This window comes from Poecilia mexicana, unplaced genomic scaffold (genome assembly GCF_051168715.1).
Source record: "Poecilia mexicana isolate PSO_F unplaced genomic scaffold, ASM5116871v1 scaffold_13, whole genome shotgun sequence".
In the NCBI taxonomy this organism is placed as follows: domain Eukaryota; kingdom Metazoa; phylum Chordata; class Actinopteri; order Cyprinodontiformes; family Poeciliidae; genus Poecilia; species Poecilia mexicana.
Genome location: NW_028263382.1, coordinates 21,628,358 through 21,651,200, shown reverse-complemented (window position 1 = coordinate 21,651,200; position 22,843 = coordinate 21,628,358). Strand labels below are relative to the sequence as shown.

Below are 22,843 nucleotides of genomic sequence, written 5' to 3'. Positions count from 1 at the left end.
TTGCGTCTCTGTTATTGTTAAGGACTCTGTACATCGAGGGAGAAAGGAAGCTGGACTTTGCCGGCTGGTGTGGAGCTATCCAAGCGGCGGCAGGGAGCGGAGGAGACACACTGAGTCAGCAGCAGCTCACAGACACAGATATACCCATCATTGTACTCAGCTGCATCGACTACATCACGCAGTGCGGTGAGACACATCGTTTGGAATTTGTTCAAGTAAAAAGGATGAAAAATATACTTCTGCTGCATCATTAATTCACCATAAAATTAGATTTCTGATCATGAAGAGCTCCAGAAACATTGCTTTCTTGACACTTTGGGTCATGTCTGTTTTGGACTTTAACATAACAATGACAACAGGAGGGGGAATGCTTAAGGCTATAAAAGTTTGAAAAGTTTTTTGTTCAAGTCAAAAGCTGACCCTTCTGGAAAAAAATAACCCCACAGCCTGATGCTGCCCTCACCATGTTTCACTATGGGGACGGTGTTTCCAGGGTGATATACTGAGCTGAGCACCTTTATATACACATTTGCTCCCTCCCCTGCATGGCTGGGAGCAAACTTTAACTAGGATTTCTTATTTACAACAATGGCTTCCTTCTTGGTACTAGCATTCTTGCACCTGAGCTGTAGAGAGCTGCAGCTTCTACGGAGTTACTATTGTTTTCTGCCTCACAAAATCCCAGTGCAAAGCTCTATTCTCCTAGTTTTACTCCCAGTGTATTCGACTGTTCTGCAGTTATAATCTGCAGTGCTGAGAGAGCCCCACCTGTGTCTGTGAACTCATGTGACTGTAACAAAGGTTCAGTCTGTGGGAGAATCAACCGGCCACACGACAACAAAGAAACTCTGTTCCACCTCCATTTCTCTCCGTTCTCCCTCCACATTTTTCTTTGCTTGTGTTTTGTGTTCTCCATTTTATCTCTCAGCTGTGAGGCTTCATCCCTCCCCAACAGGGAAAACAGATCCCACTTCCTTGTTCATCTGCTGTTCCAGCTAATGCAATCATCCATTACAACGTGATCGAGTGCTGCATGTTTATTCATGCTTTCCCACACACTCTCTGCCTCTGCTTACATGAAAGACGGGGAAAAAAAAATCATGTCATACAGGAATGTGTTTTTCACGCAGTTAAACGCAGATTTTGGTGGAAACGGATATTTGATGTTGGCTGCTTTTACGAAACCAACATCAAAGAAGAAGAACTGGAATATATTATTTTGATTTACTGAAGGCTTTGTTGTGGAAGTGGTAGTTGCACATGTTTTAAATACTGATGTTTTCAGTTAATTCTTTCAGTTTGGAAAAGAACAACAACCAGCTGACTGAGAATAAACCGGTCCTAACACTAGAAACAAATGTTTGACGAGTAGTTAAATCGTCAATTGAGCTTCAGTAGCTTCAGTTTATGTTTTGCACAGTTCTTTGAGCTCAGTTGACTTTTCCTAGTCTGTGCTCAGCCATTTTACTTTTTTTTCTTTCCTCTCAAAGTTTGGGAAAGTATAACACTTGATTTCAATATGATCTGGATGAAAATGAAGGATGAACAAAGGAATATGAAAAGAATACAGGTCCAGACTTGGAAATTAAATAATCAATTTCCCAGAATAAAATTACACATATCCTTTTCATTCATTTATATTTAATCAGGGAGTAAAACTGACAAAGTGTTTGATCTAGTTTGACATGAAAGATGAGTAGGAATCATGCAACTTCAATATAATAAATGCTGTCAGAGAAACAACAGTGTTCATATATATATATATATATATATATATATATATATATATATATATGAATGTGAATGTGCAGGGTTTTCATATGACTGTTAAATTGTGTTTTATTTCTTCCAGGTTTGACATCGGAGGGAATTTATCGGAAAAGCGGCGTGAACTCCCGTGTGGCGGCCTTGTGCGACAGATTCCGCCGAGACGCTCGTAGCCTTCGATTGAAGGAGGGAGAGCATCAGGTGGATGACGTCTCCAACACTCTCAAGCGCTTCTTCAGGGAGTTGGAGGAGGGGCTGTTTACATCAGAGTATGCCTACAGCTGGCTCAGCATCACTGGTAACTTGGACACGACGTCGCCCATACAACTAGGCTGTGTGAACGATTCAGGACACAAAATATTCCCAATAGACGTAGGCCGTGTGTTCAATCCCTGCTAAGATTCTTCGTTGTACAGCGGACATGTTCTCCTCGTGCATGCGTCTGTTGTCTCTGGCTTCCACCCAAAGGTCAAAAACATCCCTGTTGGGTTAACTGGATTCACTTGACTATTGTAAGTGTGAGTCATGCAGACATGAATGGTCGTCTGTCCTCTGTGTCTCTACTGGTGCTGTGATGGACTGGTGATGCATCCGGAGTTTACTCTGCCTCTCACCTAATCACTGCTGGAGATATGTCACCTTGTAAAAGTATTCATAATCCTTAAAGCTTTTCTGTCATTAACAACCATAAAGTTGAATGTATTTCAGTCAAACTTTATGTGACAAACCAGAACAAAGTAATGCATTGTCGTGAAATAGATGGAAAATCTTACGTAGTTTCCAAATGTTTTCAAATAAAATCTGAAAACGGTAGCATGCGCTTGTATTCGGTTCCCTCTGAGTTAATCCTTTGTAGAAGTCCCTATTGCTACAAAGACAGCTGAGGTGGGATAGCCTGTCAACAGGACAGCAATTAGACATGCAGTCCACTCATCTATCCTTGCTTTTGTTGAAAGAAGACCATAAGACATCATGGTGGCAGTTTGACACACGCTTAAAGCAGTGGTTTCCAAAATTCTTGGCTTCTGATCCACAAAGTAACATTCAAAGGCTTGTGACCATTACAGTTGGTTAGTTATGAAAATATTTTTACTAAGACAACTAATTGGTGCTATGATGAGAGCAAAAACTGCATAAACAGCCAGTACCTAGCGTCTATCCATTAATTTTTTTTTCATTATTGAATACGATCTCAAGACCCCACATTTGTTGATTTGTGACCCCAACAAGCCTCAGCAAATATGTGGAAGACGGTTTTTAGCCTGCAAAGCTTTTGTGTGGCAGTAAACTAATATGGCACATTAACCTCCTCGTTCTGTGCCATCCCTACTGTAAAACACTGTGGTGACAACAGGATGCGGTGGGAATACCATATTATTCTGAGTCAATGGGAAGATGGATGTGGCTAAATATAGGGGGACTGTTTGGGAAAATTGTGTTAAGAGGCTCCAAACCTCATGAGACTTTGGGAAGGTTAACCTTCAAGCTGGAGAAAAAACGTAAACACGCAGCCAGAGACACACAGGAGTGAATATGATCAATGAATGACCCCTTCAAAGTCCAAACCTAAATTCACATGAACATTTCTACTAAAACTAGAAAAATTAGCAAACAAAACAAAAAAATAAATAAATCGGTCTCCAAATGTGCAAAACTGGTGGAGATTTATCCTGAAATACCTGCTGCTGTATGCAGTTAAATGTGACCCTACAAAGTATTAATGCTGTGGAACCGAGTACGATGTAGCCACATTCGCTCCGTGTGACGTCTCTGCTTTCTCTCCCGTGTTTTCCAGCCTTACAGGATGAAAATGATAAAATCTCGGAATACAAGGCCCTGTTGGACAGACTGCCTCGCGTCAACAAGGCTACACTACAAGCCCTCATCAACCACCTCTACTGGTGAGAGAGAGAGAGAGATCAATAGACACCAACTATGAGCTTCACTGACGTCGCGTGTGTGCGTGCTCGGGTGGCTTATTGTCACTGTTTGTGCTTCAGCGTGCAGCGTTTCTCTGAGCTAAATCAGATGAACCTCCACAACCTGGCCATAGTGTTCGGTCCCACTCTGTTCCAAACCGATGGGAAGGACTACACCGCCGGCCGAGCCGTAGAGGACCTCATTCAGCACTACACACTCATATTTGAGGCGAGTCTGCCACAAAAGGAATAACATGAGGAAGCAATCTTTTTTTTTTTTTTTTTTTTTTTTTTTAGATTCAGTTTCATTCAAACCCTAAAGATCTTGGCTTTTTAAATTAACTGTAAGTCCTGTTGCTGCAATTAGTTTTTTAGGGTAGGTCTCTTAACATTTCTACACATGTTAAACACTCATGGTTGGTTTTTCCCCCCTTCTTTCCAGTATGAGTTATATATCTCAGTTTTCAAATCCTGCGACAAATTCTTGGTTGGATTTAGGTCTGGATTTCAGAAAAAAGATTGTTAGACTTTATGCATACTGTTATTGGAACGTTTTTGAAGTTGCATATTGATAATCTCGTGTATGTGTGTGAGTGAATGTGTTCATGCTGATTTGGTAGGTGGATGAGCAGCAGCTGGACAGGCAGATGAAGGAGATCGAAGCCATCATCAAAATGAGAGAAGGACACCACAAGATTATTGTGAGCACCGCTCATTTTTATTCTGATCTCAGCTGCTTTGCTAGGGACTTTCTGCCTCACATTAAGGCTGTTGTCAAATCTCACATGTCTTGTTATATCTCTATCACCTTCATGCTGTTCGCTCGCCCCTTTTCACAATCTCAGACTTGATGGTATCCGACCAGTGTGGAGTTCAAAGTTTAATTTTGACTTGCTTCCTTATCGGTTTACACACTTGAAGCACTGCAGATTACTAGTGGAAGTATTGCATTTTTAGAACTTTTTATTATAAGTCATGTGTCATGTGCCTTGGTAGCTTTATAAATAAAGACTGTAATTGCTAAGCAGTTAATGCAGCGTGTTGATGCGACTTATTAAACTGAAGCTAAATTCATTTTAATCACATCTTGATTGCTTCATCTGCTTTACTTGTACTCAGCATTTATTCATCTTATATACATGCTTATGTTGCTGCGTTCTGTTGCACTTTATTTGACGTTCTCTGCATGTTTCTGTTTTAACCACATCAGAAACCCGGAGGTAACGGCCACTTCATCTGTACTGTGTATCTGGAGGAACTGAAGGACACAGCTGAGCAGCATGTCAAGGTAAAACGGGCTTTAAAAGCTGGCACTACATCCTATTTTGTGGTTTATTGCCCACTTATTTCTCTTTACTGCAATAGTTAAGAGTTAATGTTAATGAACATTTCCGTCTTTAACTCTGGGTTTCCTGTTTTGCTCTCCTCTCAGATTCCGGGTTCAATGACTGCAGCAGAGCTGGCGTATGAGGTTTTGGACAGGCGCAACATTCCAGTCAAAGATAAGGATTACTGGAGCTGTTGGGAGGTCTGCGAGGAAGTCGGTGAGATAATTTTAAAAGTGATGAGGAAGGGGAGAAAGTGGAACAAAATGATGACTTTATTTAATTTTTAGGTGTATGCGTGCATGTGTGTGTGTGTGTGTGTGTGCGTGTGTGTGTGTGCATCAGCAGGGAAAAAATTACAAGGGAAAGTCCATAGAAGAATTTTAGTGAACCTAATTTAAAACCAAATTAATTCAGAAGCTTGAAATTAAAGGGGGCACATGGGGTAAGGGAATATTATGTATTTTGCAGGCACATAGTGCAATTTTATAGAACAATAAAGTAATCATTTTACCTTCATTTTTGAAGTGCTGTACATCTCAAAAACAACTTTAAATAAATTTAATTTTACATCATAACAACCTCCTACCTTCAGATTACGATTGAACATCACAGTTCCACACAGTTTTGTGAAATCAGTTCTTATCTTCTCAGCAGTGTGACAGTTTGCTGTGCAATCTTTTGTTTGGCTTGGTATGTAGGACTGTCTGGGCCTCTGCCTGGAAGCCTGTTGATGGCTTATCAAATGCCAGTAAAACCCAGCTGATTTCCCTGTATGAGTTAGAAATCCAGTTTCCAACTTCCTGCTTCTCCTGCCATTTGTTTTCTCAGTGAAATAATTCCTTTCACCATTTTCTGGAATCATTTTGGCTCTAAATCTTTTGCTTCCTCAGAACGTCCACTGCATTATCAGGAACGAGTCTTGCCCATTCTTCACTCTGCTGGCAATGAGTCCCATCTTCTCATCAAGAAGCAGCCTGCTATGGACGCCATGATCAACTACCTTGGTAGAGACATGAAGAAGAAAACAACCTTTCTGTGAATCTCCCAATGTCATTTATGCATAATCAGAAACCCTCGATTCTTCCTTTTAGCCAGTAAACTCGACGTATCCAAGAACGGGATGATGAAATTCAGAGAAGAGCGAAGCATCCTGGGTTTGGGGCTTCCCTCTGGAAATTTCCACGATCGATATTTCATCCTCAATGTCACCTCTCTCAGAATGTACAAGGATGTCAGAGTAAGAGCAGTGATGCATGAGATAAAAAATGATTCAAGTTGATCCGGATATTCCTTCACAGACCTGTTTTGTTCTTTCTGCCAGAGTCACCGTCCAGAACGGGAATGGGTTGTGAAAAGCTTGAAGATTTACTTGGGAATCAAGAAGAAGCTCCGTCCTCCCACATGGTGAGCGAATGCATGATCACCAAACAGCATATAAACTGTCGACTTATCTATAAAAAAGATTTTAAGGTAAGGAGAAAAACAAAAAGAGGGATCTCAAATTTTTCATCAATGAGCACAAATATATTCCGCTGCACGTTTATCCCACTCAGCATTTCACTTGCTACATTGCCAAGAATTGTAATTCTGTTGGTATCATAAAACAAAAAATATCTTTTCTTAATGTAGGATTTTTGTCCACACTGAATTAATAAGGTTATAGAGATTTTTTTGTTTTGTTTTGTTTTGGCCTCTAATAATACATGTTTATTAGTTGAACTGTATTATTTTCTTTCAATTTATTCATCTTTTGCTCATCCAATAAAACTTGCAAACATTCTGAGGCACCACTAGAGGACAGACCAACTCCAGGAATAAATCTGATTTTATGTCTCTCTCTGTTTCTAGTTGGGGTCTGACTGTTGTGTGTGAGAGCAAGAAACAAGAGAAGCCAGAGAGACAACAGTGGTGAGTTTCTCTCAATATATTTTCTAAGTTTCGCCGTATCTGATATCCCAGCATTCCTGATACCTCAGTTTGTCACTTGGCTGTGTTAGTTTATGCATAAACTATAACTGATCAGATAACATCACTAAACAACACATCGTACTCTTCTCACACTAATGTGCATCTAGGTAAAAATCTACTATAAAACTTAATAATTACCTTTTATAATCTTCAATTCTACCACAACTTCTCAAAAAATCTTGAAGAGTAAACCCAGTTCAGAAATGAATTATTCAATTCTTCTTGAACGTCCCTGTTGTTTATACTTCGCCTACAAGCTTCAGACATTCTTGTAAACTTGTTTTAGGACAAAAACATTATCTCCAGCATACAAACAGAAAGCTGGAGATAACTGAGTTTATTGTTTTGCTGTCCATATTGTGTGGGGAAATACTCTCTGTACTTTAATAATTAATGATTTCAATGCCTCGACTAACAACAACAATAAAAAGACATTCTTATTAAAATAGTAAAATACTCGAATGATGATATGCACAAAAAAAGTGTCCAGAAAAACCTTAAAGTACCTTTAAGCAGGCTGGAAAATACGGTTGAAACCGATTTATTTTAATATTAGCTGAAATTCTTGCTCTATAAAGCAAAATGAAAAGAAACGAAGGTTGATTTGGCAGTTTTACGTAATATATTCTAACTAAATTATGAGAAAATATTTTACTTCCTGCAATGCCATGTATCAAGTATTTCTATTTTATTGTTAAAATGAAGATTTAGGTAATGACTTCATGAATCTTAATAGTTTTGATTAACTTTTACTCCTAAGTCTCCCGAAATAATACAGTTACTATGGAAACTTATATCAGTGCTACACAATCCTCCTTTGTTGTGCAAAGAGGGAAGGCACCAGAAAGTAGTGCAACCCCAGTAAGATTTTTGTGTTCACAGAAGGACACTCCTGTTTTTGTGCTGATGCATTTGCTTTTCTTTATGTTCAGAACGCCGTGGTATTTTCTTTCTTAGTGGAAGTTTGATTGTATTCATGATAAAGTATGCATGTAAATATGACAAACATCAGAAGCTGGAGGCTTTTCTTCTCTCAGAGAAAACAGGTCAGATCCCTGCATGAGTTTGGTGAGTGAGGCGTATGAAAGGTCGGCTCCACCTAGAGGGGAAACACGCCAGAATACCTATAACCATGGCTGTGTTGTGCTCCAGGTCTCTTCACATCCCCGTTCCTCTCTATGTTTTTGTGCATCAGCATAATGTGTATATTTGCCCCCCTCCCCTTTAAAGTAGACTAAGACTGCACAGTGACATTAAGGTCCTTGGACAGGTTTTTTGGATGCATCTAGAAGGCATGCGCTCTCCTTTACTAGAGAAAGAGCATTTGGGTTTCCCATCTTTTCTAGGGCTTTTTCTCTATTTGGAAGTTTCATTTAGATTGTGATGATAGATTAACTTGGTTGCAGCATATCAGGGTCCCAGTTGTTGCATGAGGGAACTCTGTAGCAGCAATGAAATCCCATCCATCACTTTTTACTCTTTGTATTGCAGATGCTTCAAAAATGCTGGTGCAAGACTTTTGACCAAGTTTTCAAAATAAACTTGTGTTACCCCCTCGCTTTAAGTTTCTGGTTCTGGTTTTTATAGGGCTTTTCATGGACAAATGTCAGCATATGTCATTGATTTAAAAAAAAAAAAAAAATCTTTATACCGCCTGTCAGTCCCCTAAGGTCCAGTGGGCCAAACCTTCTGGTTATGAAGCTCCCCAGACTGAAGACAAAAGGTGACAGAGCATTTTCTGCTGAGGCCTCAAGACTCTGTAACTCACCCTCTGAGGATGATGAGAACTGTTATTTCTCTTAAAAAGCAGCTGAAAAGTTTTTTAAACCATCCTTTATGTAAGATCCTGTGCATTAATTTTTTCTTCTGGAGTTTCTTGTTTGTGCTTTCATAATTTTTTTCAACTATACAACAGTACACTAATATCACTTTCCTTTTTAATGATAGTTTAACTTTGTTTTTTTTTTTCCATTTTATGTACCCCTTTGTATTTTTATTCTGTACTGTGTTGTATTTTGTGATATTTGCATGTGTGAAAATGTTTTTATCTACCTGATTACTTACTTCCCTTAAGCCAAGGCTGCAACCTCAAAAAGACCTGACAGTTCTCAGAGTTATTTAGCATTTTTTTTATACCACAGCTGTCATGTGCGTCATGTTCTGGCACTGCTCTCACTGCAACAAAAGCTATGTAGCCAAGCAGCTAAAATCAACAAGCTCAGGCCTCCTGCGTATAGAGATCAGTGTGTCATTTGCTCCATGTGGACTGGGGCTGGAAGGAAGCGCACACACCTCCAAATTATGCAAATAAGCGAAATGCTGAGAGACTGAGGGACTTGCTTTTTTTCCTAAGCTGTAATGCACAAATGCAAAATGTGTTTAAGGAAATCCCTGGCATTCTATTTGCCTCATGTGGCTTATAATGCCGATTTATGAACGTCACAGGGCCACTCGCATAAAACCTCAGGTTATTGCACACAGATTTCCTGCTTTGCAGGGTGCTGTATTCTACACTAAAAACCCTATAAACATAATTCATGTGTTTATTTGTTCATTTACAGTTTAAAATGAACAGGCCACATGTGGATAATATAAAAAAAAGCTTTGAATGAAAAAGAGTAATTAGAAGAAAAAAAAAATCCTATAGTGTACCCCTTCTCTCAAAAGTCAATTCAGTATACCATAAGCAACTAAGTATAAATCAACCATCACTATACTTTTATACAAAAATCATATATATATATATATATATATATATATATATATATATATATATATATATATATATATTCTGAAAGGTGTTTCCTCCAACACATTAAGATTGCAACTGATGGTGAAATTGCAGAAACCTTTCTTTTAGTGAAATGAAGAAACATCCTAGTGCAGCTTTGGAAAGCAGCAGGGAAGCTCCTTGTGGATGCGAGCCCAATGGCTTTATGATCACCTTCACCTTTAATGAGATTTTCCAAAACTGCCACAATCTAGCAAGGTCTGAGCAATCTTAGAGATTCTGGAGAGTACAGGAGGATTTAGGGATATGCTAGTCCATTAATAAAGCTGATCTGAGAATGTGCTGCTATTGATTCCAGAAATTAAATGTATTTATGGCATTGAAGAGTGGAGAAATTGTCATACATTAAATTTTCCTAAGGTGGAGCCAGACAATTGAAGGAAAACATATCACGAAGTATAGCAGCATATATAAATTTTAAAAACAAACAAGTAAATATTGAAGTCATTCCTAAAATGGTATAGGGTCTGCATTTTTGAGACACTGAGAGCTTTTCCTATTGGTTCTCCAGAGTTAATGCCTAATGTGTATGCCTTTGCACGGACACCCTGGTTCTGCATGTTATAATGTTCGTGCGCACGTCACACTGAGGCTGGCATTGTCAACAGCAGTAAACATCTTCACAGAAGTAATGGGAGCCCTGTCCCCGTCACGCTGTGGGCCATATTATCGTTTTGTTACGCTCCATTGTCACGTCTCTTCCATCTAGAAGCACACCTGAGAGGAAAACACACAGACGGAGAGAGAGAGTATGAGGACGACGGGGAATGGAGAAGACGAATGTAGCAAATGCATGAAGACGCTGCGTTTTTGTCTTTATTTTCTTGTAGCCGCTAACATTTCTCAGTAGCCGAATCAGAATGTCTTTATTGCTACTGAGAGCTTTTCATTGAATTGCTCTTCTTTTTGCTAAATATTTCTTGTATCGGCAATAGACCCCGTTTAGCTCTCGGTTGTTTACAGCTGACGGTGTGGAGCAGTTGGCAGTAAATTGTAAGCAACAAACAAGTGAAAACTGTTTTAGCAGATATGAACTGTAGGAATGCTTGCTCCTCTTTTGATTCACAGTAACAAGCACTAATGAGCTCTATTAGGCATAATGATGCCAACAAGGCTCAGAGAGGGAATCTGCATACGAGGGGCTTTTGCAGTACGTGTGTCGTCTTAATGTGTGTGCGGTATACCTCAAACGCTGCCTGCTGTTAGTTTTGTCTGTTTGTATCGCTCTTGTACCTCAGTGGAGAGCTCTGGAATAATGATCTTAGTTCAGATCGGTGCTGCTACGGTAACAGTAGTGTCTGTGTAAATAAAGCTGTTTATTCGTTATCACGACGTGATCGACGGCTCGGAGGGATGTTGGACTCCAGCCGAAGTGGCTTCAATCATGCACATGCCACGGTTTCTACAACCAGCACTTAAAACTCGAGTGCAAGCAGGCATAGATAAATAATTGCAATCAAAGTTTTCCCGTGCTTCCTCTTGCAAATTAGCTCGTGCCTCTCTCTGTGTTTGCTCCATCGACGTCACCGCCAGGTGCTACAGGGGAAGGCATGACGAAATCAGTTAATGTCTTTGACTAAGTCTTTGTTTTCCTAAATTTTCCTCGGTCTCTCAGGGCTTATCTGCCTCTGCTACACACACACACAAGCACACTCTGTGCCTCCCAAGTTTGTTCCACTGTCTGGCTCACCTTATCGCTAACCATTTATTTACAGGTATCTCTGCTGTGAAACCCAGTCGGAGATGAGGGAGTGGTACGCTACATTTCTTAGTATTCAGGTGGGTTCTCTCTCACATGCAAATGTACACACATTGCTCCTGCAAGCCGCTGTAACGTTTACTGGCAGGTGTGCAAGAACCTAAGTTATTAAATAATTTTTTTTTGTAGAGTAGCTTAATCTCATAGTGGCAATTTTACAAAACTTGCCACTGAATAAATATACACAAATATACAATTTGTGTATATTTATTCAGCTGGTTAAAAAATGATGTGTTGAGGGAGAATTCATTTTAACGTCACTGAAGTTTTACTTTTTGACATCTCTAATTATTCTCAACTAAATGTAACTGAGGCATTAACTGTTTAAAGTGGATCATGTATGACCTCAGCAGGACATTTTAAATGATCCGAATCCTGATTGTGTTGAATCGCTTTGGCACACACGCACTCACACACACACACACACGCACACACACACTCACACATAAAAAGAAAAAAAAAACAATAAAAATCATCGTTGCTTGTCTCCGTCTGTTCTTTCTTTTAGAACGATGGCAACCTGTGGTCCCAGGACGGAGTCCAGCAGAACCGGGTGAGCCGTGCGCTGCCGGACACTCGTCACGGTAACGTGTCACTGATCCCGTTGCGTGGCAGTGAGAATGAGATGCGGAACAGCGTAGCAGCTTTCAGCCAAGACGCGCTTGCTGTGAGTCAATCTGCCAATCACTGGGACTAATCTTGGACAAACCGGGACGGCTCGATCCGGAGCTGTCGACTAATCAGGGATATTCATGCTGAACAGGTGGCCGTGAACCTCAAAGCTGATATAGTACAACTTTAATGTCCCCGGGGAGGACTGATTTTAGTTTTTAAAATGGAGCTTGAATGCATTTTCTTTCTTTTTTTCCTCTGCAATCCTTTAGCTTAGAGGGAGAAATGGAGCTATGGGTCATACCTGCGCAGCATGAATATGAACTGATCCTGTGATTTGACCATAATCTATATATAGTTATAACAGGATCTGGGTTCTTTAAATGTGACGATTTAAACAAAACTCCTTTTTTTTTTTTACTATTTGGGGTTGTTTTACAAGACCAATTTGTGTCTGGGCCTGGAAACGTTTAAGAACTCAGACAACAGGAGGACACAGCAGCATCTTCACACTGTAGGCATGTTTCACTGAGAACTGAGAAAACAGACCTGGAGAAAGAATAGGTCTGGTAAATATCTGCCAGAGCGCAGAGAAACACAAACAATTGCACATTTTAAGTAAATTCACGTCTCAGACAGATTGCGGTTTACACCGTTTCAGAGCATGGCTCGCTGACTGGCGTCCGTGCGTACTCGGATAAACAAACTTTGACAGAGGGTTTGTTTGGTTCGGTTCCAAGCACACCGACATTAAACCAGACCTGTTCGAGCAGCAGCATCCACATCAGCCTCTCCATCTGTTCTCTAAATTCGTCACGAAACCTTTCAGTGCAGCACCAAACCGTCCCGCTCTGCTGTGACAAACAAATGTCCACAGTCTGAAGTTGCTGTCGTCTCCTCCTGCTGTTTTCGGCTGCCACACAACTGCTCATTAGTTGGCTGCACACTGCAGTGGCACACAAGGATTCAAGTTACTTCTGCTGGAACTTCCACTAACAAAAAAAAAGAAGTTCTAGGTGGCGGTGCTGTTTGCTGTTACCTCCTATTGATGTTTCCTGCTGATCCTGTCCTGTCCGATGTATGAACCAAACAGTATTTCTGATAGGGGTGTGAGAGGAGGAGGAGTGATACAGGAGTAGACATGGGAGCAGGACGAAGATTCACTGAGAAAGTCACACTTTCTCCAAATGGCCCAGTTTTTGATTGTTTCATCTGCTGCTTTGTCAAAAACTTTCTCTATTTGTGTTTCAGCTCCTTAGAGATCTGCGATAACGCTCGCAGCAATGGCAGCGGCAAGGTAACTTTCGAACTTACTGTGAAAAGTACAGATCGTGTTTTAGGTTCACGTTCTACGTAATGTACTTCATGAAATGCATAAGCTTCACTTCACTGGTCTTCAAAACATCCCTGCAGCTCTTAGCTCAACCATTAAAGGCTAAATATGGTGAGGGGAACATCTTGATTTTGAGTTGTCTTCTCTTCAGGGTTAACAGAAGCTAATAAATGAGAAACTTCATAAATGTTTTATAGCAAAGTTGTTCTGCTGGATCATTTTTGTTGGCCTGCACAGCAGGGCGGCTGAGTGTAGATGTCCTATAAAGTTAGAGAGCTAGCGGAGTACACCGTGCCTTTCAGAAAATATTCTTACCACTGAGCTTTTATCATGTTACAGCCCCAAACCTCAGTGTATTTATGTGAGATTTTATATAATAGACCAAAAATATGCATACATTCGAAGTGGAAGGAACATTGTGTTAACATTTTTTTTTTACAAATACAAAAAGAATGTGGCCAACATGAACTTTGACCTGCTATCCTTAACTTGCCTGGATGTTCAGTAAATATATTACACATCTTCGCTTTTTATTTATTTTCACCCGGAGATGATCACAATAAACACCATCTAAAGTAGAACTACAGCATTTCATGTTTGGCCAAGTCATAACAGAGCCCCTCTTCAGGTTTTTCTGCATACTTGTTGAAGTTTTAAACACTGAACAGACCTGAGATGCTCAAACTTGGGATAATATCTGATAACCCAACTAACTCCGCTACATCCTGTCATGAGGATAAAGATGTCCTCCTGGAGCCATTGTCTGAGATGTGTTTTTGGGGTGATAAAAGCTTCTTCACACCTTTCTCCATCACCTGTTTACTGTGTTTCTTGGTGTTCATGACACTTTTTGTGCATTAATGTCCTCTGAGGCCTTCACAGAACAGCTGGATTCATTGTGTTGGTCTATCAGGAGATCCCAGTAAAACATACTGAAATTTGTGGTTGCAGCATAACAACAGAAGTTCTAGTGGTATGAAGCTCATGTAAAAAGGTAGCCAAAATTGTGAAATTCCTTATTTTTCAAAAATGGGCAATGAATGATAAAACTTTTTAATTGACTAAATGGAGTCCTTTCACCTCAGAGCCAAAGCCGTTTTTATATATCTTTTGGTTCTGTGGTATCAATGAATAAAATGTTTTTGTGTCGGTGAAAACTGCAGAAGGGCTTTTAAAAATGTGTAAATTCAATTCAGAGACAAAAAAAGAAGAAATAAAATATATTGATATTCAAGCTTTAAGAAGCTCCAGTGAAGGGAGGAACACATGTTTTTTTACTTGAACAGGCTTATTACAAAGGAGTAATTTTGAGTTCCAACTATGGCAAATTAAAAGTGCCATAGCAAGTAAATCATGGTTTTAAAAAATTAACTCCATGTGCTCAGTGCAGGTATTCAGTCTTATCCCAGTTATCTGAAAATATGTAGACTACATATTGCTCTTTAGGACGAAGGCTGAACGGGAATCAGAGTCTCATCCTCCAGTTTAAAATGGTCGACTGGTGGAGCCGTCTTGCTGCATCTGTGTTTATCTGTCCTCTTGACCACGGCTTATTGAGTCCACATCTCATGAGCGGCCTCATATCTGGTTGCCAGACGCGAGACGTCAGTGGTCTGGATGGAGAATTTTAAGCTTGACCTCCCGAGAGACTTTATTAAATGCAGTGAAACTGATTTAGCTTCAGGGAGATGGGCTGCATACGTACTCTAACCTTTACTGATGTTTGTGACGGGACGAGTTTGAGATGAAAAGCGATGTTCAGTCTCTGACAATGATGGATGTTTGTTGTCCAAAGGTAGGAAGGAGAAGCTCGTCGGATGAGTCTGAATAATCCGGGAACTTCCACATTCGGCAATTGTACGGAGCAGAGCGGTGGACACTCTGAGAGCACGGACTCGTCATTATAAACCCGAACTTGAAGCTCCACCCAACAAGACTAGAATAAAAAAGAAAGAAAGAAAAGGATAAATCAACAGCAGGACCCTGTGAGAAACCCATCCTGCACCCCTTTCCATTCACACGTGGATGAATGGAGTGTTGGCATTAAAAGAAAAAGGAATAAACCACAAAGACTTCTCCAGCTGTTTCCAGCAGGTTCCACTGTTCTCATTGTTTACTGGAGTCAAGAAAAAAGGACACACACTTTATTCCCCTCTTGTATTTGTTGTATAGAGTTAGTTACTTTTGGCACAAAACCTGAGTGCTTGTACGTTTTTTTTTTTTGTTTTTTTTTAAATACAGGTTTGAAAGTCTTTTGTAGCTAGATGTGTTTTTTATTCACTTTAAATACAATTGCTTTGGAAATTAGTTATTTAATTATGCAGCAGAGAGCTGAGTGGTTGTTGTAAAGGAAATCTGAGATCAGAGGAGGTTGTGATCTAATTTCTCCTGGACTGGGACTCAAACATGTCCGCTGATCGACCGACATCTGCTTCTCTGCTGGAAATCTGTGCAGCAGCTTCTTGGGCTAAGTTGTCACTTCTGCTCAAGAGGACAGTCTGATCGTATGGAAACCAGCAGCTTCAGGGCTGCAAAGGTAAGTCCGTCCTTAACCAGCAGAGCAACATCATAGTAAAGTCGGAGTGTTTAGCTGCAAATTTGGTGAACTATGAGAAAAACAGAAGTACCTAATTTGTTGTTAAATAACCATAGAGCACCTTAAAAAGGTTATTTTTCTTTCAAACAACATGTACTTATTTAAACATGAAGTTATTTTGTTTTTTATTTCTCAGCTGTTTTGTTTCTCTCTGTTGGTTCTTTGTTTTGCTTGAGTTGCATTGATGAGGCCTTTATCACTAACCAGCAGTATTTCTGAAGGTGTAGATCACAGATTTATTAAACTTAATTTAACAAAATGTCTCTTTGTCTAGCTGCAATGTGGGATGTTGTCAGTAAAGTGTTTTAATTGTTTGAAGCAAACGTTTAAACTTTGTAAATGAAAAACTAATTAAAATGCACTGCAGTGTCTTATTTAATATTCCAGGTTTTGGGTCATTCTGTTGAAAACAAACAAAAAAAAATGTGCTGTGCCTTCATCTCGTGTCGTGTTTGTTGTCTGGGTCCCTCCTGTACGTTTTCCTTCTTTCTTTTAAAGTTTCATTCATTTTGACAGCAGACGCCGCACCGCCAGTCAGATTTGTTCAACTTTATGATTTTGAACTTCTAAGATGTTTTAGTTAAAACATTCTTTAAATTTGTTTAATATTGAGATAATTGTTGTAGTACTTCTATAAAATATTTATAGCATACAAATACAAGCATTGAATAAGCTCCTATGTTGCAGAATACTATTTAATGAACTTAAATTGGCGTTTATTTTTCATTTATTACAGGAGATTTTTTTTTTTTTTAAAGTATATTTTGGAAAAACTTAAAGCTATACATACCTTTTCTATTATCCACTCTTCAAAATGGGAAAGAAAATAGATCATGCCACTGACTTATCTGGCCTTTGACATAGACAGAGAGGATGCTGTAACAAAAAACAAGATTTAAAATGACATAAAATAAACAAACATAAAACCCAATAATCAGTCAATTCGCCTCACTTTCTGTTAAGTACTTGTTAAGCTCTGGAACCTCAGGTGTCAAATCCCGATCCCCAAAGGTCTGATTCGGATGTGTTGAGCCTGGGACATATTTCAACTGATCTTCAAGGACTGAAATTTGACACCCAGATCCTAAACTAATAGGTTGGACCAAAGGATTGTCTGCACTTTTAGCATTTATACACAGTAAAAAATGCTGGGTTATTTTCATAACCCAATTTCTGGGTTGAAGCTGTTGGGTCATAGGTTGGGTTAGTTTGACCAAATATTGGGTCAAAATTCATAACTCATGAGTTGGGTCAGAAATTTATCGGAAGTCTACATCTTGCACACTTCTGTTGGGCCAGGAGTTGGGTGGGTAGATTTACCCAAACGGTTGGGTTAAAGATGAAACTTGGAAGAAGCCACGCCCCTCTTCACAAGCCTCCATTTTCAACATGACTGTGAACATTGCATAACGGACTTCTCCTCTACTTTGAAATAAGACATGGTAAGTAAAAAGAAGATAAAGTTTCAACGTTTATAGAATTTTATACATAAATTGAATTTATTTCAAACATGTTTGATATTTATTTTTATGGTTATTTAAAATGTTTATTACGGTAGGTTCCTCTGACAAAGAGCTTCGGTGTTGCTACAATACGGATGTTGGGGAAAAAATTGATGAAGGGGAAGGGCACAATTTGTCAAGTAAATTAAATTCAGTTTTTAATATAACCTCAATCATATTTGTTCGTAACTTAACATAGTCAAATTTTTAAAAATCGATTTAGTTTTAAAAGAAAAGGTAGTTGACGGTTTGTCCCCTGATTTTTGCAATATGCGCGCGCATCCTTAGCGGGCTGAGGCTACGTGTTCGAACACCAGCAGTAATGGCGGAGGAGAGCGAGCAGAGCTTTAATAATGTGGGTATATTATGCTTTTTGAAAATAAAATAACTTTTGCAAAGTTATTAGGCGATAAATTAGTTGTGTAAACCTGAATTATGCGCTCGGTTTATTAACATATAGCTTAATTACAAACATGCTCGGACGTGTTCGCACTTATCGCTCCCCTCCAGCCGCCGGCTCGTCTCGCCCTCTGTCAGTTGACCGGGCGGAGCGGCTCGTTAAGCCGAGAGAGAACGACCGTCTCCCGGCACATTGCTTTCAAACTCCCGCTGGTTTTAGGCAACGAATTAAAAGCAAAACTAAGACAATATCTAATGTTAATGTTTGCTCATTTTATTATTATTGTTACTACGGTATTAATTACAAATACATTTATTTAAAGTTGGTGCTGAAAGTTATTCAGCACTAAGTTTGTGTTAAGTTTTACTTCTAAATTAAATTATATGTCATTTTATTTTATTAAGTGCTATATTTATTTTTAGGAACATAAAATTACTCTGAACATTTGAAATTGCTGGCTAATTACAAGTTATTTGCAGTTGAGACAGCTATAAGATTTAATTCAGTCATTAAAGTTTGATTTGTGATTTTGTCTTTTCTGATAGATTTTGTAATTTTACATCCAGGATCTTCAGGAGAATTAAGCGAAACCCAAACTCCTCGTTCTCAACGAAGACCTTCTGCATGACCAAGAACATGAGTCTGCTCCCTCAAGGTATTGAAGCTCAGAAGAAATGTTCTCTAAAATGTTGTCATGCTTTTTAGTTACTGTAACATTTTAACACTAACTTATGTTTGATACAGAAGATGATGTAGTCCTGCAGCTGCTGCCAGTACCCCTTCCTGCTCCACCTTACTAATTTGGGAGAAGTTTCAGATCCATCAACCTGGAAATTCAGATGTTTTCATTGATATCCAGCCTGTAAGTCAACCTTCATCTCTGAATAATGCTCAGATTGTTTAAGTGCATCACATTCAATAGTGAGGTTTTGTGTTAAACTAGAATCAGTCAGAAATTAGTTTTTGAGAATGTAGCCCTTTACCTTTAAATTCACTAAAGGCCTGTTTTTGTGCTTCTCTCTCTTGTTCTCAACGAAGATCTTTTGTATGGCCAAGAAGAGAAAGGAGCGGCCGTCTTCTCAACAACATGAATTTTCTCCCTTAAGGTATTGAAGCTCAAGAGATGTTTATAAACTGTTAACATTTAACATTTTAACACAAGCTTATGTTTCCCATGCAGACAAGATGATGTAGCCCTGCAGCTGCTGCCAGTTCTCCTCCCTACTTACACATTTGGGAGAAGAGTTTCAGATCCATCAACCTGGAAGTTCAGAGGGTTTCATTGATATCCAGCCTGTAAGTCAACATTCATCTCTGAATCATGCTCAAATTGTTTGCTGTTTATATAAGTTCATCACTAATGGCCTGTTATTTTCTGTCTTCTCTCTCCATCAGGTTGGGACAAACCTGGTGGTGCATCTACAAAATGTGACAACCTGTATGTCCTCATGCAGGGAGACAGGCAAAATGCTAAAGTGTCGTTAAAAATGCTCCTTGTTTAATGGCTGAAAGGTTTACTTGTAGTTTGCTTTAAAACAGACTTTTTTTCATTAAATGTTTTCTAATATGGAGTAACAGATACTTCTGGAGTTGTAGCCAAATGAATTGAAGTGATTTAACTACTTATGTTTTGTAACTTTTGTAAATGAAATCTGCTGGCTCTATATATGTATCATGTGGAAATAAAAGAAGCTTTAAATTCATATGTCTTTTAATCCTGTTTTTATATAGTGAAATTTAAAATAATTTTTTTTAACCCAACTATAGTGGTATAATAACCCTTGTGTTGGGTTATGAATTTCAACCCAATTTTGGGTCAGTTTAACCAATTTAAACAAGTCAATTTAACCCAACGTTTGGTTAGTTGCCATGACCCAATGTGCTGGGTCAAACCCTCAACCCAACCCAGTTGGGTTAAAACAACCCAGCGTTGGGTCGGTCCATATTTGACCCAGCGCTGGGTTACGTATTGGGTTATTTTTAACCCAGCAGTTTTTACTGTGTAATTAATATTTGCTTTTTTTTTTAAACCAGAAGTTTGCTACCACTTTCCATTTTCTACATGTATTTATCAATGCTATCAAGTTCTCCAAACAGGTTTCAGCTGAAAACTTGTCATATAGTTGTTGATCAACGTAAGGATTATTATAATTGGCGTCTGTGAAACTAATAAATGCATTAATCTTGTTGTATATGCACCATTTCTGTTTGAACATGCATAGTTATGACCCTCCTGTTATTCATTAGCTGCACCAAAATTCCAGCTGTGGTGTGGCTACGTGGTAAATTCTGTTTTCCCTCCATCCTCTTGTGAGACTAATGCACAGGCACACACACAAGCTGTGAAAAGACGAGCTGGACCTCAACTCGTGCCACAACATTTCGCATCTGTACAATACAAACGCATAGAGACAGAAACTTCTGCAAAGCCTGCAGGTTTCATGACAATGTCACGCAAAAACCCTAAAATAGAAGCCTATGGATGCGCTGTGAGGAAGAACGTCAGCTCTGTCACTGTGTGGCGGGTTACAGTGATCAGCGAGGGGCCCTCAGGATGGCTTCTATGTGTGTGTGAGTGTGTGCGCGCGTCACGGTGGTCTACCAGTACTTCTTTCATTCTTTTAAGCAGAACTGACACATCAGGGTCACTTTTTACCTCGAGACACCCACCGCAGAGCGCTGCAAGGGACTTGCCCACATGAGATCTTCACTAAACTGTTCACAGGCCTGCACAGGAAACCCATTGGGGGGGTGGAGGTAGAAAACACAAGCACGTGCACACAGTGGAGTGGCCTTTACTATATAGGTCATGGCAACGGTTGCATATTGCACACAGGGAATGGAAATGGACATAGAGAGGGGTGGGAGGAGGGGGGGGGGTCAAGCTTGTAAAGGGGAGATGAAGTGAAAATTTGGAAACAGCTTCAGGCGCGGACCTGAGAGGTGTTGAGGTGCGTCAGCCCACCCGCCAGCCTCCTCTAGCCCACCTGACCTGTCCCCCGAAAATAAAAATGTAAATCACCACTGAGCCCAGAGTGCTGCGATCTCTGAAACTACACAAACAGCTAGAAGGAGAACAGCAGCAGCCACCTGCCTCCTGCAGACACCTGGACATCTTATGTCTGTGAGGCACACAGCAGCAAGAACAGGACCAGAGTGAGACGCCATCATCTGGTTTCCTCCACATGCAGTGCCGCCTTCGCACACAAAGAATCCACTATTAGAAAGTTCAGGGTGGGTTTAATCAATGTCTGTTTTTTAAATCTAAATTACTGGTTGACTTTGCACACTTATCGTTTTTTTTTGTTGTTGTTTTTTTTGCCATTGTAGATGTTCAGCTAAAGAAAATGTTTAACCTCATTTTCCCTTTAGAGTATAAAATCAGGTTGTCCTCTATACAGGCATATCTCAAAAGACACACAGATGTTTGGTTTATTATGGGCTACGACCATTTAAAAACCAAAAGTACAATTTCTTGCACAACTTAAATTTTAAAATGAGTTTTCCAGTTTGTTCATGAACAGTTTGTTCATGTACTGTGCAGTATAGGAACTTGATTAGGTATTTGCCTGAATTGTTTCAGTGTGGAGTGGCATGGAAGCCATCAGCCCAGGATGCTTTGATGCCAGCTCTCAAGTCATACGCATTATTGAGCCTGGTGTCTGTCATCTTCCTCCTGACAATCCACAATAGATTCGCTATGGAGTTCAGGGGAGTCTGCCAGCCAATCCTGCACAGGAGCATCATGGTCGTGAAACTAGACTTTGGTACCTAAGGCAGTTTTGGCAGGTACCAAGTCCTGATGGAAAAAGGAAATCAGCATCTCAACAAAGCTTGTCAGCAGAAGGAACCGTGCGGTGCTAGAATAGAAAAAAAAGCCAAGATAAAGGTTTGTTTTAATGTGCCTTGGTAATGTTTATCAGAAAGATTAGTGGAGCTGCTAATAGAAAATTAGCTTGATAGCGACCTTGAATGGTCCAGTTCAACGGCCAAACATTTATGGTAGACCCTTCTACGGGAGCTGTTCATGTATAGAGTTGTGATCCTACTGGTAGGTGAACCTCTACCCCAATCCCAAGTTTTTTTGGAGCTTCCAGGTTTTATACCAGAAATATTCTGGATTTACGTCAACTGGTGTCAATGCATCTTTCCTATTTCTGCTGACAAGCATTTTCACAGCATGACACTATCTCTGTTTATCATGGGGATAAAGTCCTCCGAGTGAGGACCAGCCTCCGAGTCAGGAACGGCCTCCGGATCAGGACCGGCCTCCGGGTCAGGACCAGCCTCCGAGTGAGGACCAGCCTCCGAGTGAGGACCAGCCTCCGAGTCAGGACCGGCCTCCGGATCAGGACCGGCCTCCGGGTCAGGACCTGCCTCCAAGTGAGGACCAGCCTCCGAGTCAGGAAAAGCCTCTGGGTCAGGACCTGCCTCAGAGTCATTAATGGTCTCCAAGTCATGACGGGCCTCCAAGTCAGGACAGTCCTCCGAGTGAGGAATACAGACTTTTTGATCAAACTTTATTTGAGCTGCAGGTTTCTTGGTTAGTACAGATGAAACATCTGTGGGGGGAATTTATTTTTTTTTTAACTCCAATCCAGGTGATGAGATCTGTCAGTCACTCAGGCTCCACCAACAATATCCACCACCTCACTGATGCCTCAATCCCACTTAACCTCCAGCTTCTCAGTCCTCCTTCTTACTCTCTTTTCATATTCAGCTTTCAGTTTTGGTCCACACGAGATTCTCTCCTTCACCAGCAGACTCAGAGTTCCTCAGTCAGCCCCTGACAGCACCCTGTAATAACAGCCTCTGTCTGCACAATGACAAATACGTCACGCTGAGTCTCCATCTGTCGTCTGTACCTG

General features: G+C 40.1%; 1 protein-coding gene and 1 long non-coding RNA gene across 10 annotated transcripts in view; both read left to right on the top strand.

Moving 5' to 3' along the window:
* arap1 (ArfGAP with RhoGAP domain, ankyrin repeat and PH domain 1) overlaps nucleotides 1–16,454 on the top strand; it is a 73,004-nt gene extending 56,550 nt beyond the window's left edge. For 2 of the 7 annotated variants that reach the window (XM_088011876.1, XM_015009407.2), the window contains 15 exons: nucleotides 23–186; nucleotides 1,853–2,065; nucleotides 3,563–3,668; nucleotides 3,768–3,915; nucleotides 4,307–4,387; nucleotides 4,897–4,974; nucleotides 5,119–5,230; nucleotides 5,905–6,018; nucleotides 6,106–6,251; nucleotides 6,336–6,418; nucleotides 6,863–6,922; nucleotides 11,489–11,552; nucleotides 12,041–12,199; nucleotides 13,396–13,441; nucleotides 15,273–16,454. In XM_088011876.1, the coding sequence (XP_087868002.1) occupies nucleotides 23–186; nucleotides 1,853–2,065; nucleotides 3,563–3,668; nucleotides 3,768–3,915; nucleotides 4,307–4,387; nucleotides 4,897–4,974; nucleotides 5,119–5,230; nucleotides 5,905–6,018; nucleotides 6,106–6,251; nucleotides 6,336–6,418; nucleotides 6,863–6,922; nucleotides 11,489–11,552; nucleotides 12,041–12,199; nucleotides 13,396–13,416 (1,549 nt within the window). In that variant the 3' untranslated portion in view covers nucleotides 13,417–13,441; nucleotides 15,273–16,454. The remainder of the gene's footprint in view (nucleotides 1–22; nucleotides 187–1,852; nucleotides 2,066–3,562; nucleotides 3,669–3,767; nucleotides 3,916–4,306; nucleotides 4,388–4,896; nucleotides 4,975–5,118; nucleotides 5,231–5,904; nucleotides 6,019–6,105; nucleotides 6,252–6,335; nucleotides 6,419–6,862; nucleotides 6,923–11,488; nucleotides 11,553–12,040; nucleotides 12,200–13,395; nucleotides 13,442–15,272) is intronic. The other 5 variants (XM_015009438.2, XM_015009431.2, XM_015009424.2 and 2 more) reach the window with 5 other exon arrangements.
* A 1,081-nt stretch (nucleotides 16,455–17,535) lies between these two features.
* On the top strand, nucleotides 17,536–19,678 carry LOC148155817 (uncharacterized). Of its 3 annotated transcripts, none has more exons than XR_015765088.1 (6): nucleotides 17,536–17,930; nucleotides 18,521–18,630; nucleotides 18,720–18,837; nucleotides 19,014–19,081; nucleotides 19,156–19,271; nucleotides 19,371–19,678. It is a non-coding gene; the product is annotated as an uncharacterized LOC148155817 (long non-coding RNA). The 3 variants fall into 3 exon arrangements; XR_015765089.1 differs by having other exon boundaries at nucleotides 17,537–17,930; nucleotides 18,542–18,630; XR_015765086.1 differs by lacking the exon at nucleotides 17,536–17,930 and having other exon boundaries at nucleotides 17,937–18,630.
* Nucleotides 19,679–22,843: the final 3,165 nt, after the last annotated feature.